The sequence below is a fragment of the Orbicella franksi genome, chromosome 14 (genome assembly GCF_964199315.1).
Source record: "Orbicella franksi chromosome 14, jaOrbFran1.1, whole genome shotgun sequence".
Taxonomy (NCBI): Eukaryota; Metazoa; Cnidaria; class Anthozoa; order Scleractinia; family Merulinidae; genus Orbicella; species Orbicella franksi.
The window spans coordinates 18,431,987-18,451,212 of record NC_138158.1 but is presented as its reverse complement, the minus strand read 5'-3'; the positions used below and the strand labels follow the sequence as shown (position 1 = coordinate 18,451,212).

The 19,226-nt window shown below is 39.4% G+C and overlaps 1 protein-coding gene across 2 annotated transcripts; it reads left to right on the top strand.

The window, feature by feature from the left end:
- Nucleotides 1-426: 426 nt before the first annotated feature.
- Nucleotides 427-19,089, top strand: LOC145467154 (uncharacterized). 2 transcript variants are annotated; one of them, XM_081450700.1, is made up of 15 exons: nucleotides 427-1,506; nucleotides 2,524-2,632; nucleotides 3,869-4,014; nucleotides 5,253-5,408; nucleotides 6,086-6,168; nucleotides 7,038-7,196; nucleotides 7,868-7,972; nucleotides 9,497-9,615; nucleotides 11,290-11,598; nucleotides 12,256-12,404; nucleotides 13,035-13,232; nucleotides 14,786-14,915; nucleotides 15,727-16,017; nucleotides 16,372-16,501; nucleotides 17,516-19,082. In XM_081450700.1, the coding sequence occupies exons 1-15, from the start codon at nucleotides 656-658 to the stop codon at nucleotides 17,860-17,862; spliced, it is 3,282 nt and encodes a 1,093-aa protein (XP_081306826.1). In that variant the 5' UTR covers nucleotides 427-655; the 3' UTR covers nucleotides 17,863-19,082. The 2 variants fall into 2 exon arrangements, with proteins under 2 accessions (XP_081306826.1, XP_081306828.1); XM_081450702.1 differs by having other exon boundaries at nucleotides 1,448-1,506; nucleotides 2,442-2,632; nucleotides 17,516-19,089.
- Nucleotides 19,090-19,226: the final 137 nt, after the last annotated feature.

The following is a 19,226-nucleotide window of genomic DNA, read 5'->3' as shown; positions in this document are numbered from 1 at the left end:
CAGTCCGTACTGCGCACTCTCGAGAGTTTGTTTACGTTTTTTGTTTTGATTCATGTAAGACGTCACAAAATGTAACATTTCGCCGTTGCACACATAAATCAAATTCAAAGTTTCATGTCATCCGCCATTATGGATGCGAAGCATTATGCCTCATTCCTTCTGACATGACTTGATGAGACAACTTCGTAGCTGTAAAAATCAAAGAAACTGTTGGAAAAAGAATTTAAAAGGCCTCAGAGATTCTAACAAATAACATCGGTTCGCATTCCATCGAGTGAGGATCACAAATATTGGCGTGGCGAGATTGCGCAGTACGGACTGGAAATGATCTTCATAAACTTGGAAACTCCAAAATATCGTTACTTTCTTTCATCAAACTTTTTAAAGTTTGTCAAAAGTATTTGAAAATACTTTTGGCATATAATTTCGTGAAAATTTTTTTGGTCAGCCTTGCTAATGGCATTATAAGGCTCTCTCGCCAATATTGGCCTAAGTCTAATCTATTCAACGTTTCGCATGCGTAGGCCGAGTGGAACCCAGGTCTCTCACGGACGGAATTCTTGGAAGTGGGTGTCCTGCAGTTCCTGTTTTCTCAGAATGGAAATCTGCCCGGACGGAACTCTGTAGTTTGTGTTCGAAAACGTATAATATCAAAATGGCAAAATACGACAGCCAAGGTGTTCCTGTTCTAAGTTTTCATAATCCTGCGGGGATGATTCTTTATCCAGCAGGGCTTTACACTTACGCCATGGGCAATACAAGAGCTCGCGACGTAACAGAGATGTTAGGAACTTCGAAAGAACAACATTTAGACTTGCTCTTGTTGGCTTGCGGTGATGTGAGGAATATTTTGTGTACTGTGTCAGAATTATCTCTGAGAAAATCCCATGAGCGTCCAACAAGTTTAAATTTCCATTTAAACGATTATGATCCGACAGTGGTCGCGCGAAATGCTGTACTTCTCGAAGCCGCCGGTGCGATAAACCCTGATATTCCAGCGGATATAGACTTCTTATGGAATATCTGGTATAACTTGGCGCTGTCAAAATCTCACTTTGACCGACTGCGGAAAATCATTTCAGAATTGCTGGAGAGGAATTTCGACAGCCGCGAGAGTATTTTGAAATTTCAAAACAACGCCATTCTTCGAGAATGTCGTGATATTTGGAAAGACTGGCTGGATCTGGATCTCGAAGTGAACAGCGTTAAAGAGGACAGAAACAGATTCCTCGAGGAAAAAAGACGAGAATATAACTTCAATCTCGATACACAGTGCTTTTTGGTGCTAACGCAAATGATGATGGCCTTTACCGATCTCAAAGCAGTAGACCTGTTGTTGCCGACCGCAGCGAATCCATTTTATACGGAAATAAAGCACTGGTTCTGTGAAGGCTCCACGAGTGATGAGACAGAAAAGACAAATCCAACCTTAATTCGACCATTTATTCACAAGTGGAAGCTGCACTATAGTTCTTGTCCGTTTGAAAGTTATCTGCCATTTGAAAGGTAAGGACCTAGAAGGTTGCTTTGTTTCAGTCGGGAACATGACATGGCTTGTCAGCTGCTTTTCAACAGAACTTTTACAGTTTTCAGTGGTATTCTAATACCCCGTTCACACCAACATGTTTAACATGTTTACACGTGGTTTAACTAAGCAAAGTTAAAAAATAGTTGATCATACCCTTCACGCAACTTAACAAGGTAAAACCCTGTTTGATTAAAATATGCTAGCGAGGTGATTTGAAATTTGTCTCAATTCTCAAAATGACTGCAAAGCGTAATCGACAAATTGGAAAACCCTGAACCTCACGTGATATTTAGTTTAACTAGTTAAGTTGGTGTGAGGAGAGCATAAGGCTTTATTTACCCTATAATTCTTTAAATAGTCGGTACAGAGTTAGTTCATTGTCTTTATTGATACGTAAATCAATATTTACAATGTTGTCTGTGTCGCTAATATTTTCTTAAATAACCCGTGTTAAACTGACCGTGGATGGGTAAAGATACCAAGCTGGGTGAGGGGGTGGGGGTTGAGGTTAGTTTTGAACCCAATTTTGAAGAGCTATGTCATTTAAATACCTTCTGGAAACCGCAATACAACACTGAACAACAATTGCGGGAAAAATTCGAAGTCCCGGCTGGATCAGCTACAAAACTTACTACATAGGCAGCCACTGGAACAGGCATTAGAGAGTTTAAGCATGACGTTCACGGCAGACGGCAAACGGCAAAAATAACTTCTGATTTTTTCTTATTTTCTTCTGATCCTTAAATAAATCACACAAAAATAGAAAAATTTCTCCTACTATTCACCGCGAATATAAATATTTTCACGCTACTGTACAGACAGCTGAAGACAGACGGCAAAAGTTTCATTTTTGCCGTTTGCCGTTTGCCGTAAACGTCATGCTTAACGTCTCTAATAAATTTATCATTTACAGTTTGTTCCAAACATTTGGAAAAATCAGATTAACTTTCGGAATGAATGGAGATAACCATTTTGGAATGTCAACCGTTCTTTAGGCAAGACCTCCAGCGATGTAAAACATTGACTGCCGCTTGCAAGGAAAACTTATCATTGATGGTGAAACGTTTCCAACAGCAGAAGAAGGAGTATTTAGAAGATCTGAAGGTTAGTTACCATTTTTACAGTGAAGTTAATGACTTATCTGAAGTGAGGTAAGCTGAACTGAACTGAACAATTCATGAAATAATATGACTATCGGGAGGTTTATTTGGTGCTGATTTTGGTCTCTTTTGGAGATGAACTAACCTCTTACGGGCGTGTTTAAAACATTAAATTGACGAAATGGTACTAAACAATGTGGGATACTGTTAACCCATACAGTTATTGAGAGCTAACCGCCTTCAATTCAGTGCTATTTAGGCTACCCAGTGTGATATTTAGGCTAACTGGAATGATATTTAGACTAACCGGAGAGATGTTTAGGCTAACTGGAGCGCTATTTAGGCTAACAGCAGTGCTATTTAGGCTAACAACCGTGCTATTTAGGCTAACAACAGCGCTATTTAGGTTAAACAGAACGCTATTTAGGCTAACCTGAGCGCCATTTAGGCTAGCCTGAGCGCCATTTAGGCCAACTGGAGCGCTAGTTTGGCTAACCTGAGCACCATTTAGACATACCGGAGTGCTATTCAGGCTAACCGGCGCGGAGCGCTAGTTGGCTAACCGGAACGCAATTTAGAATAACTTGAGCCCTATTTAGGCCAACCGGAGCGCTAGTTTGGCTAACTGGAGCGCTATTTAGGTCTATTTAGGCTAACCGTAGTGCCATTTCGTCATTTCGCCATTTCGTGTTTTAAACAAGCCCGCCTCCTACTGCTAGACAATCTTTTGCTTGTCACCCAATCTTTCCTCGACTATGGGGAGGAAAGCTTTCGTGACAAAGCCATAAGGGCATCAGCGTAGGAGACCTAGAGATGAACTGAAAAGAAGTCCTTCAACTTTAACAAATTTGCAATTTTGCGTGTACTGATTTCCACAGGAAATAGCCACTCCAAATCGTACTTACGAAGCGTAGGCGCAGGGTTTGGATGCTAAGCCTTTCTTAGACTACCTTCGGCCAGACGACCACGTGCAATAGACTGCGAGTAGTCTCTCTTTTGCTTGAAAACTCGTGAAGAAGAACGCAAAACTAGAAAGCGTGCGAGCGTGATTGTGAGCGTGATATGCGAGTGGCGACGCCACGAGTTGCTCATGCGATCACTCGTGTTGTGTTCTTTGTATCCTTCTACACGGAATTTCGAGCAAAAGAGGGTCGACTGCTGGCAATATAGACGACCACACTCATCGTATCATAGATACTCCAGGAAAACATTTTATTCATAATTGCATCTCTTTTACTAGGTTACCCTGTGGACTGGCGATGGCCTGAGCCTGTGCACGAGTGGCTTCCCTCCAGACCTGTTATTTGACGTCATCGACACTAGCAATGTCAGTGATCATATTGGTTTGCTGAACGTTCTCGTTTGCTCTTCACCAAGGCTTAAAGTGTACGTTTAATGATTCCCGTGTTTCTGTTTTGCGGAAAAAATGCCGTTTTTTGGCAGATATTTAGAAGACTATACTACGCGGAGATGCGTTTACTTATAAGCCTGCTCTTACTTGGTGTAGAAGACACAGTTGACTTAAAACAATAGAGAAGAAAAGGACAAAAAAGGAAACGAAGAAAACAATGAAAACGATAGGTTTGTGACTGAAGCGGTGTTCTGTTGTGACGTTTCCTTTGTCTTGTACGCCAGGAAGGAGCCCATCAGCCCCTCTCCTTAATTATACACGGGCACATCTATCTGCTGTCGATAACGATGTTCTGGTTACAAGCCCCCCAGCCCCCTGGGGTCACGTCTTCCTTCCTTCCTTTCTTCCTCCCTCCCTCTGTCCCTCCCTCCCTTCCTCCCTCCCTCCCTCCCTCCCTCTAGTCCCATCCTTCCTCCTTTCCTTCTTTTTTTCCTTCCTTCCGTCCCTCAGTCTCTCCATCCCTCTCTCCAACGCTCCTTACAGATACACTCACACTGTAATGAATGGGAATAGCTATGACTATTTTTGCAAGTCCTTGCATCGAGATTCCTATGAGGTGATAGTTGATGAGGCCGACGGCCGAATCAACTATCACCTCATAAAGATCTAGAACTTTTACAAAGTTGGCTTCCTTTCAATATCGAGTCTTAGGGTCGTTTCTGGTCGTTTCTCGTGAGTATCGTTTTTGCGTTTTCCACGTTGTCATCCCTTTCATTACTGCATCAACTGCTAATCGCCCGCGCGGAGGGGAAATCCCAAATGAAAGTGATCAGACGTCATTTGGTACTGCGTATAGCATAAACGTGTCAGAAGGATGTAACACATCTATGAGGTGAAAATAAAGGCAACCATGCCATGAAATCTTTCCGCGCTCGTTTCTTCGAAATCTCCGCCGACCGCCTTCGTGAATGCCACATCAAAATCCCCAAGTTGTTATACCATTATAGATGGATTTTCTGTGATAGATAGATAGATAGATAGATAGATAGATTAGATAGATAGATAGATAGATAGACAGACAGACAGACAGACAGACAGACAGACAGACATCTAAAGGTAAAATTTTCAGAGTAGTCCCTTCAGGGAGCCTACAAAGTATCTCTGCTATCAATAGGAGCCCTGAAACTATTACCTAACATAGATTACACAATAATAGGGTATATACTAGACTATGAACTAAGCTTTTCTTAATCATGCCCTTTTGTTTACTAAGGCCCAACAGTTCTCTCCTGCTTACATCAAGCATTTTATGGTGTAATGGCTGTGAAAGTATAGAGAAGTACTACTATAAAAGCGTTGGTGTTCCTGTGCAACTACTCCCAACAGTTCTTGGCTTGAAACTGGCTGTTGATCTCGATCTAGGAAGCAGGTACGTATATTTGAAACTAGATAATTTTCCAACGTTTTGCTTGCCGCGCCTACCAAGGGCTACTTGAAACAAACATTTAAAGACGTTCGCGCTTATTGCTTGTACGTGTTCTTACTGCGGATGCAATTGCGCACGTACCATTATGCATTGAGCGTGCGTGCGTGCGTTAAGAGACAAAATGAATAATAATAGTGCTAGTGGCCACTGCTGCTATAACTTTGTATGTATCAAGCGATCTTGGACGTTCGTTTTTATTTTGTTAAATCACTTCCTCTACCGTTTTCCGACGTTTTGCGAAAAAAACGTCAGTTAGCAGTTTATTTCTTTTTTCCCAGCACACCATCGAATTTTGACAACACTTGCAGTTATTCACGCAGCAGACCTAGTAATATAGCCATGACAAAAGAGTTTGCCCCCCTTGACCCATCTTCAATATTTTAAACTAAAAATCCTTGAAAGCATGCTGCATTTATTGCACCAGTTGATTTTTTAAAATCAAGGCAGTTTTCCACGCGCTCTATATCTGAAACGAAGTCGGTGGAACTAAAATTAACTTCTTAGGAGACAATGGGATTACTAGAAAATAGGTTATTAATTCACAGAAATCATTGTGATGTGTTAAATTTCCTCCACAATATTAGCTGTTACATCTGGAATTTTCGTTTGTCTTGATACAGTAAACTGCCAGACAGGGTGGAATTTACAGAAGAGATTCTTTGCTGGGTCAAAGCGGACAATACACGGACTATGCTGACAATAGGTTGGATAATATAAAACAAAAATAGCCAAATTATTTTCCAACCAAAAAAGGTCGTTCTTACTAAACAACTACGTTTGCACTTAAACACAATGTGTGTCGTTTGCCACTTCTTTCTTTTTTGTACGAAGGTAAATCTCATTTTAGCTCCCTCTAGGTTAATTCTGTGAGGTAAGATATCAAACCCGAAAGACCGTGTTTGACCACATTTCGAAACACCGAGAGGAGAGTTGTAAATACGACGCGCAGCGGAGTATTTTTGACGAACTTCGAAATGTTTAGAAACGTTGTCAAACACTGTCTTTGGTGTTCGATATTTCTTCTCAATCGAAACTAAAACTACGGAGACAACGAGGAAATAAAATCTAAAAATCTATGCTAATTAAGATCAGATATCCAAACACTGTCACGGTCAAGATTTCTTTGCACTATAAAAATTCTTTTTAAAATTGCGTATGTAACCCCGAGTATGTGGCATCCTTCCTCTGTTGTGTACATCGAGGGTTAAACGGTATTTCCGTTCTTAACTAGCAGTGAGTAATAAACCAACATCTATATAAGATTCCTCTTTGGCAATTTGATATATTTCCGGTAACACAAAGTAATATTGATCATGTTAGTTTGCTTTGCTTTGGAGATGTTCTCCAACAGACCACTTCTGTACAGTTCTTTGAAATGTAACCTAGCCTCTGCATAGAAACGACGTTTGGGTTGACCTTGTGATGGTAGAGACTGGAAACTAGATAGCATGATAACAAGATAATCTACATTCGAAAAGTCAACAAAGTCAACTCAAGCCTCGCTTCTGTTCAAAAGCCTGATCACTCAGCACTGCACTGTATAATGAGCTATTTACACATCTCCTATTACAGATAGAACCAGTGATGTTTTACAAGCCTTGCATCGGCTTGTCGAGCGGTGCTTCAATCTACTCAACTATCACACAGATCAAGTGTCAGGCGTCACTCTATCCTCGCCAATTACCTTTCTTCGAATCATTCATCAGATTCAACCACTTTTCAAAGGAGGAGGTTATGTTGAAATTTTTAATGGTTAAAATTGGTAACGTAGGTAATAATATTATATATAAACTTTTTGGTGGCAAGGGAAGACCAGTTGACCAGTTGGCTAGGACGTGACAACAAATGCCAGAAATTTACCAAGGATAAAAGTGTTAAAAAGTTGCAACCAGCAGCCCGATACTGAAGCGCAAACTTCACACAGTGCGGCGCCCTGAATGGAAACCCTTTTCCACCATGGAAACTTTAGTGGTATATCTATTCGTATAATAACCATGCATCGATCAAATGTTAAACATAAACATTTATCATATGGCTGTGTCTCACAAGGACTGGGAACTACCGAATTCACGAATTTGATTGGCTGAAATCGATATTGACCGCAGTCTAGATTTTCCCATCTAGACCGGCATCTAGACCGGTTTCATTTTGCGTTGAAAAAGTAGCAAACTAAAATACAAAAATGTTCACCATTTTCTTTTATTTTCTTCTCAATCATTTATGGAAGTGCCAAAAAGCTTGATGACATAAAAAAAAAGTAAAGAGGACGAGCAAATTTCGGCAGGTTTAAGTTAGGCTCATCGCCGTTCGCAAGCATGGTAAGCATGCATTTGTGTGCCATTTTTCTTAGGAAAATTGTGGTAATACCTGTTTAGAATTTTCTTTGTTGGTTTATCGATTAGCCACACAGATATTTGATCTTCTTGAAAGTGAATTACCAGCTGATTTCAAGAAAAAGTATGGTCTCTCTTGGAATTTGTTGAAAGCATCCATTGGGAACGAACGAGGTAGGACAAAATAAAGCGAAGTCTAACGATCAAGTCTATGTACAGTTTTCAAATTTAAGCTCATCAAGTAAAGAGGAAATTAGAAATAAGTTTCACTTTAATCTTCAATTTGCGGGTTTTATTATGGTACTATTTAAGTAAAGAAATATTTACAAACGAAACAGTTTTTATTTGTAGTGCATCCGGTTATACCAGGTGTAGATATGACGCTCAGTATTTGAGTGAAAAAGTATTGTCAATGTTGGTAAAAGGTAAAGATCGAAAGATACTATTTATGTAACGCTGTCGAGTGTTGTACCACGGAATATCCCACGAGTCACTTGTATTTTCTTGGTAAACACACGAGCTTTTAGAAGAGTGTGCATATCAAGAAAATACAATTAAGTGACAACTGGGATATTCCATGGTAAACCAGGAGAAAGCGTCGCATAACTGTTTTATACCATGTACGGAAAATACAGTAGCCAACAGAATCAATGGAACATATATACGTGCAGTGCACGATGGGAAGGTTAGGTGCATGGAGTACCGTCGAGTATACAAAGCTTTAATAATGATAATAATAATTACAATGATAATAATAATAATAATAACAATAATAATAACAATATTAATAATAATTATTATTATTGTTATTGTTATTATTATTATTATTATTATTATTAATATTATTATTACGGGAAGCTCACTCACCTACCGGTGATATACAGAGAGGTCTTGTTCTTAATATATCATTAGTCACATAAATAAAGGAATGAAATATGTTCTAGAACTAAAATAATGCAGAAAGAAAAAGACATTACATAAATGAGAATGATTCCAAAAATGTACATTTAAAATCCAATATGGTGCACGACTTTCTTAAATCTCTATCTCAATTATTCCAATCTTTGAAAGCTTTCGAATTTCCTGTATTCTGTTTAGCTGTATTTTCTATGGTAGATATGAAGAGAGATATATGCCTCTTACTAACCGAGTTCGAGGTCCGTACTGTAAGTTACGGATCCTCGTTTTTTCCCCCATCGATTTGTGGCCCAAGCGCGAAGAGCGCGGCTCATAAATCGAAGGGGAAAAAACGAGGATCCGTAACTTACAGTAGGGACCGAAGAGACGAGGTTAGTAAGATATTTATTATATCTCTACTGTGTGTCTGACGCGCGTTCGTGAACGATTTCTATTCACACGGAACGGCTTCAAATTTCTGACGCACGTCAAAAGCAAAACGAGCCAATTTGAAATCGTTTTTAAGTCGTTAGCACGCTTTAATACACAATTTAGAGTAAAAGAAATTTTTAAACTTTTACTTGCGATAAAAGCTAAGAACGCTTGGCGATAAATCACGGAACATTTTGGCAATAAAAACAACGTTAAATTTTAGCGGGCCGTACAGGAGAATACGGCTCGCTAAATTGACCAATCACAACGCGCGTACTAACCTAGAGATATAATAATGCGTTCTATTTTCAACAACTATCAACTTTGATACATCTTCCAACTTTGCCATTTTATTTCCCTTATTTTTAGAGCCCATAGTTGAAATCAAAGCAAGCATTGACATATCGATCGCCTCTTGGTTCAAGGGAACTCCCATACCAATGATTTGCATTGCGAAACAGAGCGATTTTGAAAAGGAGCAGTTACATGTGAGTTAAACCCCGGGGGATGGGAAACTCCCATAAAGAAAGGACGGGGGTGCTTGTCAGAAATTTCGAAAAGAAGCCCTAAGAGGTATCAAGATCCAGTTTTGCGGGCGTGGCTTGAAAATGTTTTCTCCTCTAAGAGGTAGCAATTCTAAGACAGCACATTAATTGACATATTCATAATTTTTAATAGCGTTAAAGACGATTGCTTCAAATGCCTTCTACTCGTAAAGTTAATTTCCAAATATCTTCTGTCATATTTTTTTCGGCTCAATACCCTAAGAGGTGGCTCAAAAGTTCCCACGTGCACTGTGGATCTTCTGAGGCTGAACGCCCTAAGAAGTACGAAAACAGCTTTTTTAACACCTAAAGGGCACGACAAGCACTCTTGTCCCTCCCCCTACCCCTACCCCTCTTCCTCCCCCTCCCCCTCCCCCTCCCCCTCCCCCTCCCCCTCCCCCTCCCCCTCTTCCTCTCCCTCCCCCTCCCCCTCCCCCTCTTCCTCCCCGAGAGTTAAACCCTACTCTGCTTTAATGTTTTTGGGATGGAGGGTAAATTCCCCTAAGCTCCCACCTTCTCTGCGCATTTCAAAGAATTTCTGACGATGGTCATGACGTCATAACACGCCAAAATGGCGTCATAGATTTTCAAAACGCCAAAATATTCGTCAAATCAACCATGATTTGAGTGCTAGGACTATCAAGATAGTGGAATTCATTCAAACAATCTATCATTTAAGCCAAACGCTGCACCGAAACATATCGAATTGACACATGGCTGCCGTGGAAACAAATTAATTGCTTGACTTAGCTTAAGTTGCAAAAATATGAATTCAGCACAAGCAAGTTAATTTTTTTGTTTTGTTCTGAGACGAGGCAAAACTTTAATGTGCATCGTCTCCCATTACTAAAATCTAACTATTCATGTTCATGGATACCGGAGAGTTGTATTTAGAGCATGAATGTAGATTGCTGATGAATATCTAGATGAACTATGAGGAGCCCGCAACATGCAAAATCCATCACTTGTGAGTAATGTTGAGGCACAGATTAAAATAGATGGGTCGATTTTTTCCTAAATCCTGACTGACTAGATTCTCTTCCCCTGTTTGCGTCGCTTACTAGTTATACTTCAACATGTATCGTGCAACTGTAACTATGGTAAACGGAGTTGAGCGCCAACAGCAGTGAGGCAAGTGAACCCTTGAAAACTTCCCCTGAGCCAAAATATCACACAATTAGAAAATGGCCCAGGGAAGATGTGCGCGCTAATTGGTGAAAAATCGTACTTCTATTAAGCTATTGGACTTTGAGCTCGAGATTTCTGTCGCGTTATAGTTGACGAGGACGCAGCCCGTGTTGCGCCCATGTCAACTATCACGGATAGAAATCGAGAGCGAATAACCTAACTGTCTCAGTATAAATCTACTAGTCTTTCAAAGCTCTTCACAGACACTTCGAAAACGCCAAGAAGCGGCCGTCATTTTGTTAACAAGCGCACACTGCTAAGCTACTCACTATCTATCTAAGAATAGATAGTGAGTAGCGTAGCTAATCAGAGAACGGCATTTGTGATAGGACGCTAGTAGATTTATACTAAAACTTCATAGAAACACGGTAGATATTTATTTCTTAATTGAAACGAACGGTTTTTTGCATTTCTTTTGTCTCTTTCAAGCGTTTTTTTGGTTTGCCCCTATCCGCTAAACCGACCTTCTCAGCAATTTACAATAGCTTGCGATACGACGTCGACGCCCACACTGTAACATTTCATCTTCGTGAAAAGGACTGGAAAGAGCTGAAGTCAAATTCCTGGATATGGATTTCGTCTAGTTATTTAGTTCCAGTCATAAATTGTGAAGATGTACGCTTTGGAGACGAGATTGTTGAAAGCGTTTCACGGGTCGATCCGGTCGAGAAATTTGGATTGTTCTCAGTCCAAACCTTTACCGTGATAGGATTCAACGAAAAGGACCAAGTAATTAAGGTAACTTTAAACAGTAATTTGATTTCAATTATTGTATATTTGTCCTCAAAAGTAGCGTAAAACATATTTTATAACGTAAGTAGCTCCGTTATCAGGCAAGATTAATAATGGTAATAGGACTGAGTGGAGTTCAATTCGGTCTGTAATCATACGAGTGATTAACAAAATCGGACGACCGCGAAGCGGGAGTCCGATTTGTTAATGACGAGTATGATTACAGACTGAATTGGACGACACAATGTCCTGTTACCAAGCGGGCCTCACACCTCCACCCAACTTTTCTTGGAGTACTTCCCCTCTCCCCGGACTGGCAGCTAACCGTCATCACGTGTTCGACTGAGTGGTCAACTTGTCTTTAGTTCAATGCATGTTTTTTTGTCCTTAATTTATATTATATTTTCTAAACGCTATTCAGACTGCTGACAGTCTCTTTTTCTCAAGAAATTCAGCAAGGGTTATGAGGCGTTCACGATGGCTAAGCTCTCGTGTAAGTGACCCAGCTGCTAGTAGTTTAAACGCTATTCAGTTGAGAGACTCCCGGAAGCACCCATTAACGGTAATGCACGCATACTGTGTAACTGTGTTTACCACTAAAGTATTACGATCGACGTTGGGTTTTTTTTTTTTTTTTTCCTTTTTTCTTTTTTTTTTCTCTAGTTACTTAAAGTCGAAGAAAGCTCATTCAAATACCATGCAGAACTTGAAATATTAGATTCAGCCAGCTGCAAAGCAAAAGCGATGAAGATCACATTTCAGCCAGTGAAATGTCCAACCCGAGTCCAAATTCGCTTTGAGGGAGCAAGAGGGTGGGTATATTATTAATTTAGATTCCCCTGCAGCAAAAATACCATCGAGTCTCCCAATTTAAAGTAAATGTTTTCATTTAGCCCTGACAAATCTAAATTAATAGCATGATTACTCTAAACGCTTTCAGTTAGAATAAGGATACTTCTAAAGGAGCAAAGTCCTTCTCATAATTAATTCTAAGAGTTTCGTCCTTTAGGTCACTTTCAAAAGATAATGGCGTCCCTTAATTTCATCCACCAAATTTCATACGCAAGCTTACCCCTTCAGATATGGACACACCGGCTTTTCCTGTAATAAGAGATCGATTTATTCTTTTTAAAAGAGCTTCAATTGATATAACTTTATTTTCTTGTACTTTTGAGGAGCATTTCACCACCAGGGGGCTTCTCCTGTATTTCCTATCGCATTTACGATTGCAGAGCATTTCCAGGTCGGAGGTTTTCGTTTAATTTACAAAAATTATTTCTGATCCCCACTCAGTCCCTGATAATAAGGAACAGCTTATAATATGTTCACATTTAATTACTGAACTGGAATTAAAAGTGCTTATTAAACTTACATCATCAGCAAGTAACCGAACTTATACATTTTTTTAAGTCATTGTCATTATGATTTCTTCATTCTGACAGCGGCCCGTTCAACATGTACTTTTCATGTTCTGTCGATGAGAAGTCCTCTAAGTTCCAGATCTCGCGCACGCGCGGAAAAGTACTTTGTGACATTCCCAAGAGAGAAGATGGAACAGTCGGGGAGCTTGTGCTGCAGAACCCGGCACCAGTCCCCTTCCACGCTTTGACAGTATGGGATGCTAGGCTGCATGACATTCAGTATGTACAATAAGCGATCTGCATAATGGCGTTATTTGACTACAAGTACCGGAATCCTTCGCTTTTTCTGTTTCTCATGTTAATTAGAGCAATTGTTATTTCTGACCCCCACTGGGGCTTCAAAATTTAACAATAAAGCGAAAAACGAAATGAATTCTGGTAGTTGTAGTCAAGTGACGCTATCGTGCAAATCTGCTATTTAAACACGTTTAACCATTGTAAGCAACATAGGCACTTTTAAACACGTTTAACCGTTGTAAGCAACATATAGGCACTTTTAAAAGGGGTGTGGGATGTTCAAATCCCGCCGAGACCCTTGTTTTGGAGCCCGCCATGTTTTTTAGAATGAGTATAAGTAATCGTACGAATGCGGATGCAGTTAACATTTACATTATAAGTGATATTATTATAAGTGATATTTGAAAATTCTCTCAAAATTTGTTAATAATTTTCTCGCCATCATGACTAAAGCTCCTTTCAACCCTCAGCAAAAATGGGCCAAATATGAGAAAACAGATCTCTTGACTGCTCTTGATGACTCTCAAGATACACCGGAGATGAACTTGGGCAGGTTTAATAGAATTCTATGCGAGCCCAACAAAAGCCCACGAGAGTCAACGAGACTCGTGCAATGAGAACTTTACCGCTTTGTTTTTCCAAACCTACGAAAGGCATAATTTGTTTCTTTGTTTGTTTACTTTCTAGTGTACTTGCCCATTTGTTTGTTTGTTGTCTCCACCTTGTTGGTGGCAGATTGAATGGATCTTTAGGGCGATACGGCGGCCATTTTGAATTCTGTTGTTTCAAATAGCTATTATGAGATGCCCAGGTTGCAAACTGGTAAGTATTGGCCCTCTAAGCATCCCATAATAGCTATTTGAAACAAGAGAATTCAAAATGGCCGCCGTATCTCCGAAAAGGTCCATTGAAGCTAAATTTGAAGATGGCCAGAACCCGTCCATGCCAAAGTGGGCGAACGCTCTAAGTATAGTGTAACCCCGCCTTACCGTCACCTCGTTATTAAGGCCATTTTTTTTTTCCTGGCGGGACACCCATACATTTTCTGATAAAAAAACCCCGTTAATGCGGCCACCCCGTTAATACGGCTGACGACCCCATTCTGAAATTTCAACCTGTATAATCCTTTTTAATTTTACCCCGTTTATACGGCCACTCTAACCAGTTATGTTCATTCTTCCATCGTTAATATTTCGTACACTGATTCAAATTTCAATTCTTTAAAAAAAATTAGATCTGAATTCTGCTTATCAAAGAACAGTTGTTTAGAAGTGCTATTGTGACATATCTGTTAAGACGTCACTCAATTTCGACCAATCATGAAATTTGACCTTACCCCGTTAATACGGCCACCCCGTTAATAAAACGGTATTTCTGGGTCTGGTAGCTCGTTAATACGGCCAAAATTCATGGCCCGTTGGTGACCGTTTTAACGGAGTTCCATTATACAAGAAGGTTAGTTAAATATGCCTGCCGCTTTAATGTTTCTCTGAATTTTTAGAGTAATGCTTTGCAAATTTTGGTTTTCATTTCAGAATCTGCACGAAAATGTTTCGCACCGAGCTCGATTATGAACTGAAACAACGAGACGAAAGAGGCTCGCCGTTTTTTAACCTTAGAGATACTATTTTCCTTATCTTTGAACATCACATTGACAAGCCTAAGGTATGAGTTACAATTAACACGTTAAGCGAGCGCAGTATTACCAGTAGTTATTTATGGATAAAAAAAATTCTACATATTTACCCACGCTCGCTGTCTCAACCATACTTAGCCTGGGGGAGGAGGGGGACTAAATAAATTTACATTGATTAGATAGCCCTAAGACTGCTCTACATGATGATGCCATTTTTGTTGGTCATGACGTCATATGAAGTCAAATGACGTCATCTGACCCGCCATCTTGGATCCGTCATCTTGGATCCGCCATCTTGGATTTCACTATTTTCATTAAAAGGTCAAGAAATAACGGACATTGATACAAAATCAAGCCAGAATGCTTCTCGAATGTAAATATTTGTGAATTTCTACAATTTGATATAGAAAACTGGAAAAATAGAGAATAGACCTTTCCTACATTCCAGCAAACAATGGCACCGAGTCGAGGTTAGGGTGGACAAAAATACAGCAAATGTATGAAAATGTCCACCTCAACCTCGCTCTGGTACTATTGTTCGAATGCACTGTAGTGGAATGCGGGAAAGGTCCATTATGTCCAAAAAAGTTGACCTTCGGCCAGACTTTCATGAAAATTGCGGTTGCCATGGCAACGTCAAAAATTATAGACACGCAACTGACATATCAAAATTTTTGCGGAGGATGAATGAACAGCTACTGAAAGTTTCAGCCTCTTAGAGTAAATCGTCTTTTCAAAACTTTAAAAAAACCTTATGGACTTGTTCTTTACATTTTAGAGTTGAAGTTAACTCTAAAAAGTTACAAATAGTTTTAAAAAGTATATTTGATTAACTCATAGCACTTTTTTCCACCAACGTCGCCCCTGGTGTATTGTCTTGATGAGAGAGGAATCATCGAAAAACCATATCAGACACCGGGCAACATGTCAAGGAAGAAGGGCTTTGTTATTGTGGTACAACAGTTGTACAAATGGAAATATTTACCTGTCGCTAAAGTCCTCTTCTGCGATTGTCAACATTTTGCTGACATGCTTCGGAATAAGTCAGAGGGTGCACAAATGGAGCTGATGAGATCATTCTGGTCGGCATCCTGGCTTCATTTAGTTGACAGAATTGTAGCTGATCAACAGGTGAGCGCAATTCCCAGTCTTTTTGTCTTAAAAGAAAGCGGCCCGGGAACATGGCTGCACATGAGCTTCTATAGCAGAAAGGACGAGCTGAACTGGAAGAAATCCTCTCGAGTGTTTGTATTTTCTTACAGTGTAATATTTTGTTGCTCGACATTTGAACACACTACATAAATATGTTGTCTCTTTATTTAGGTCGAGATTCTAAACTTACGATTAATTTTTAATATGAGCTTTCTCAAATTGAAAATATGAATAACAATGAGACAAATGTGAATTAGTAGCTATTAGTAAATGACAGAATTAAGATTTTCTTTTTTACAAGTTGAAAATCATCTCTTGCCTTCCTTTCAACAGGAGAAGAGCTTGATTCGTAAAATGCTGTACACAAATGCAGCCCGAGTTCCTCAAGAAAGGGAATCTGATGTTTGGAAGAATTCCTTCATAACTCTTATGTTTCCAAGGGAAAAACCTTTTGACGTAGCAGGTAAGTCAGATACTTTCCTCCATGTACCAAGTAATTATCTGCGTTAGTCTTTGAGGGTGTATTCCTCATTTTTGTATAATGAAAGTTATTCATTTCAGTATAAAATTAGTTCTAAAGGATACCGTAAACTTACAACAGCATTAACAGTCGAGTTAAGACTGGTACCATGTTTTAAACCGGCGGCTCTTTTAAGTAATATAATCTAAGAAATTCTGAGGTAAACAAGATCCCTTACTGTACCGGTCATGATAACACGACCTTTACTGGTTCTAAATATAAACACTCGAAAAGGCTGTATTGTCTTTCGAAAATGAGTGCGCTTATTATCCAATTGCAGCGAATACCGTCCGAATAACAGTACAAATATACAGCGATATTGTACAGTTATTTGTACAGTAGAAAACCTGTTTGCCGGACAGGTCGGCGCGCGCACGCAAAACTGTCACACTCTCCCTCTTTAATTGATAAATTTATTGACTACAGCAATTGGATAATAAATCTCTTATTAGATGTTTTGGTGTGTAGTATCGCTTTACATTTTTACCCGTTGTTTGTATTCAACTCGTAAAATATACAGCGATACTACACACCAAAACATCTGATAAGATATATGTATCTGACCAGTGTGGTTCGATTTTACCTTTGTGTCGTATGTGGCAACGGAGAGCTGAGGATCACGTGGGTTCTTAATCAAAGTTATTCCATTACATGGGATAGGTTTTTGGTACATTCATCATGCATGTAGTTTTTGAAAAGGGATTTACGAATGACACGTTCTAAGAATAACTGATGTAATTTATGAAATAGTTTTAACAATTACTAATCCGTCGTAAAAATGATGATTTGCTACACATTTGTCAATGCGGTATAATTTAGCTTTAACTGCATGCATTGATATTGCTGACCGAAGTTATACGTCAACTGTAGAAGGAAGAGCAAATACATAACTTACAGCTATATTTATTATTTAAAAAAATTACACAGTTCACATCTTCCTTCTTTCTTTTGTTACAGGAGCAGCAGGCAGATTTGCAACAAAAATGAAGAACTTCCCATTTAACCCGTTTTTTTCGCCAGAAACTAGCCAATCCAAAGAGAATGTTTCTCCAGAAAGCTTCGTTGAATTCTTGACAGAATTTTTTCAACACCAGAGGGATCGGTCTGATGCGGGGCCGGATCAGGGGTCTTTTTTTGACCCCCCTCGGTGGGCAGCTCCTCTAAGAGAGCCTGAATGCGCCTCTTGTCATTCAAAGACGGAAAATTTGAAGAGGTGCTCTGGTTGTAAGAGAGTATTCTACTGCAGTAAGACGTGCCAGAAAAACCACTGGAAAGAGCACAAACCAGACTGTCAAAGCAGTTGAAATCAAAAACTTGTACTCGACTTAACACGGACGCTGTTTACTTGAGGGTAGCAGAGACATCAGTTACTTGGTTTTCACATTTCTTGAGAGTATGAGCTTTGTTCGTAGCTAGTAAAAATATCCTCTTCTGCGAAAGTACTGATATGGCCGATGTCACTACAAGTTAATACCGCTATTTATTATATTGCTTGTGTTTGTAGCCGATATAACGCCTGCTCAGATTAACTAATTCGAGGGCATTATTTTCTCATAATGCCCAAGGGCCGGTTACAGGCCTGCAAAAGCAAAGCAAAAAGCCATATAATAAACAACTTATAGAGCTCGAATTTTCGGTCTTTACGGAAAAATCTCAAACATCGGCCTTGCCGGCAAGGTCTCGGTTTGAGATTTTCCCACGATAATAAGTAGGTAGTTTACAGATCTTTTCAGAGTACAAGTTGCACGAAAGTTGATTTTGTAAACATTTTAGGAATTTCTATGTCATCAGATTTCCAGTTTTTAAAATAATTCTGTGTCATGTATAAATTTTGAATCTTTAACTGAAGATATCAGTTAAATGATGTTATTATCCAATTGCGCTCAAAAGAGCACGAATAACCTGCGAAACAGGTACGAATAACAAATATCACACGATACTCAGTGTTGTGCTTATATGGATGCAATATGTAAGAGGGTTTGTGCGAAAAAAATGAGTCTTCGCATCGAGATTCTTGTACACCGCAGAGAAATAAAGTGTTCGGAAACCTTTAGGTTAATTTTGTCCGAAAAAACTTGATTCCCCACGAAAACAATATACACCAGCTTTCCATTAGTAATGTGAAAATGTTGCAGCTCACCGCATAAGTTTGGAAAAGCAAATAAAGTTGGTAACATTGTTTGATTTACACGATCGACGAAATTCCCGCCATTTTTTTCAAACTTGGACCCTGACTAGCGGTAAAACATCGAGCGTGCGTATTACGTTTTTACGCTCTGAACTTTCTTGTATTCATGGCGGCCAATTTCAAAATGGTATTTGATTTTTATGGAGCTGTTCATTTTGCAAAGAAACAAGGTATGCGCAATTTTCTTTCACCGAAATGTTTAACTCTTTCTCTATGAGGAAGAAGAAGAAGAATGGCAACGGAAACCGTTTCTGCGCTAAAATTATCTCATGTCGACTCGCCTTCTGTACTTCCTTGTTTGTAAATAATACTTGACAGGATATATTGAACAAAATCGCTCAAATGATGACATCGAAACACAACTTAGCGATAAAAAGCAACGCCAAACAGTTTCGTGAACTCTGTTCCGTGATTTCGACATTATTTATTGACAGAAATTCTCAGTTCTAAATTTCATGCAATACAAAATCTTATTATTAA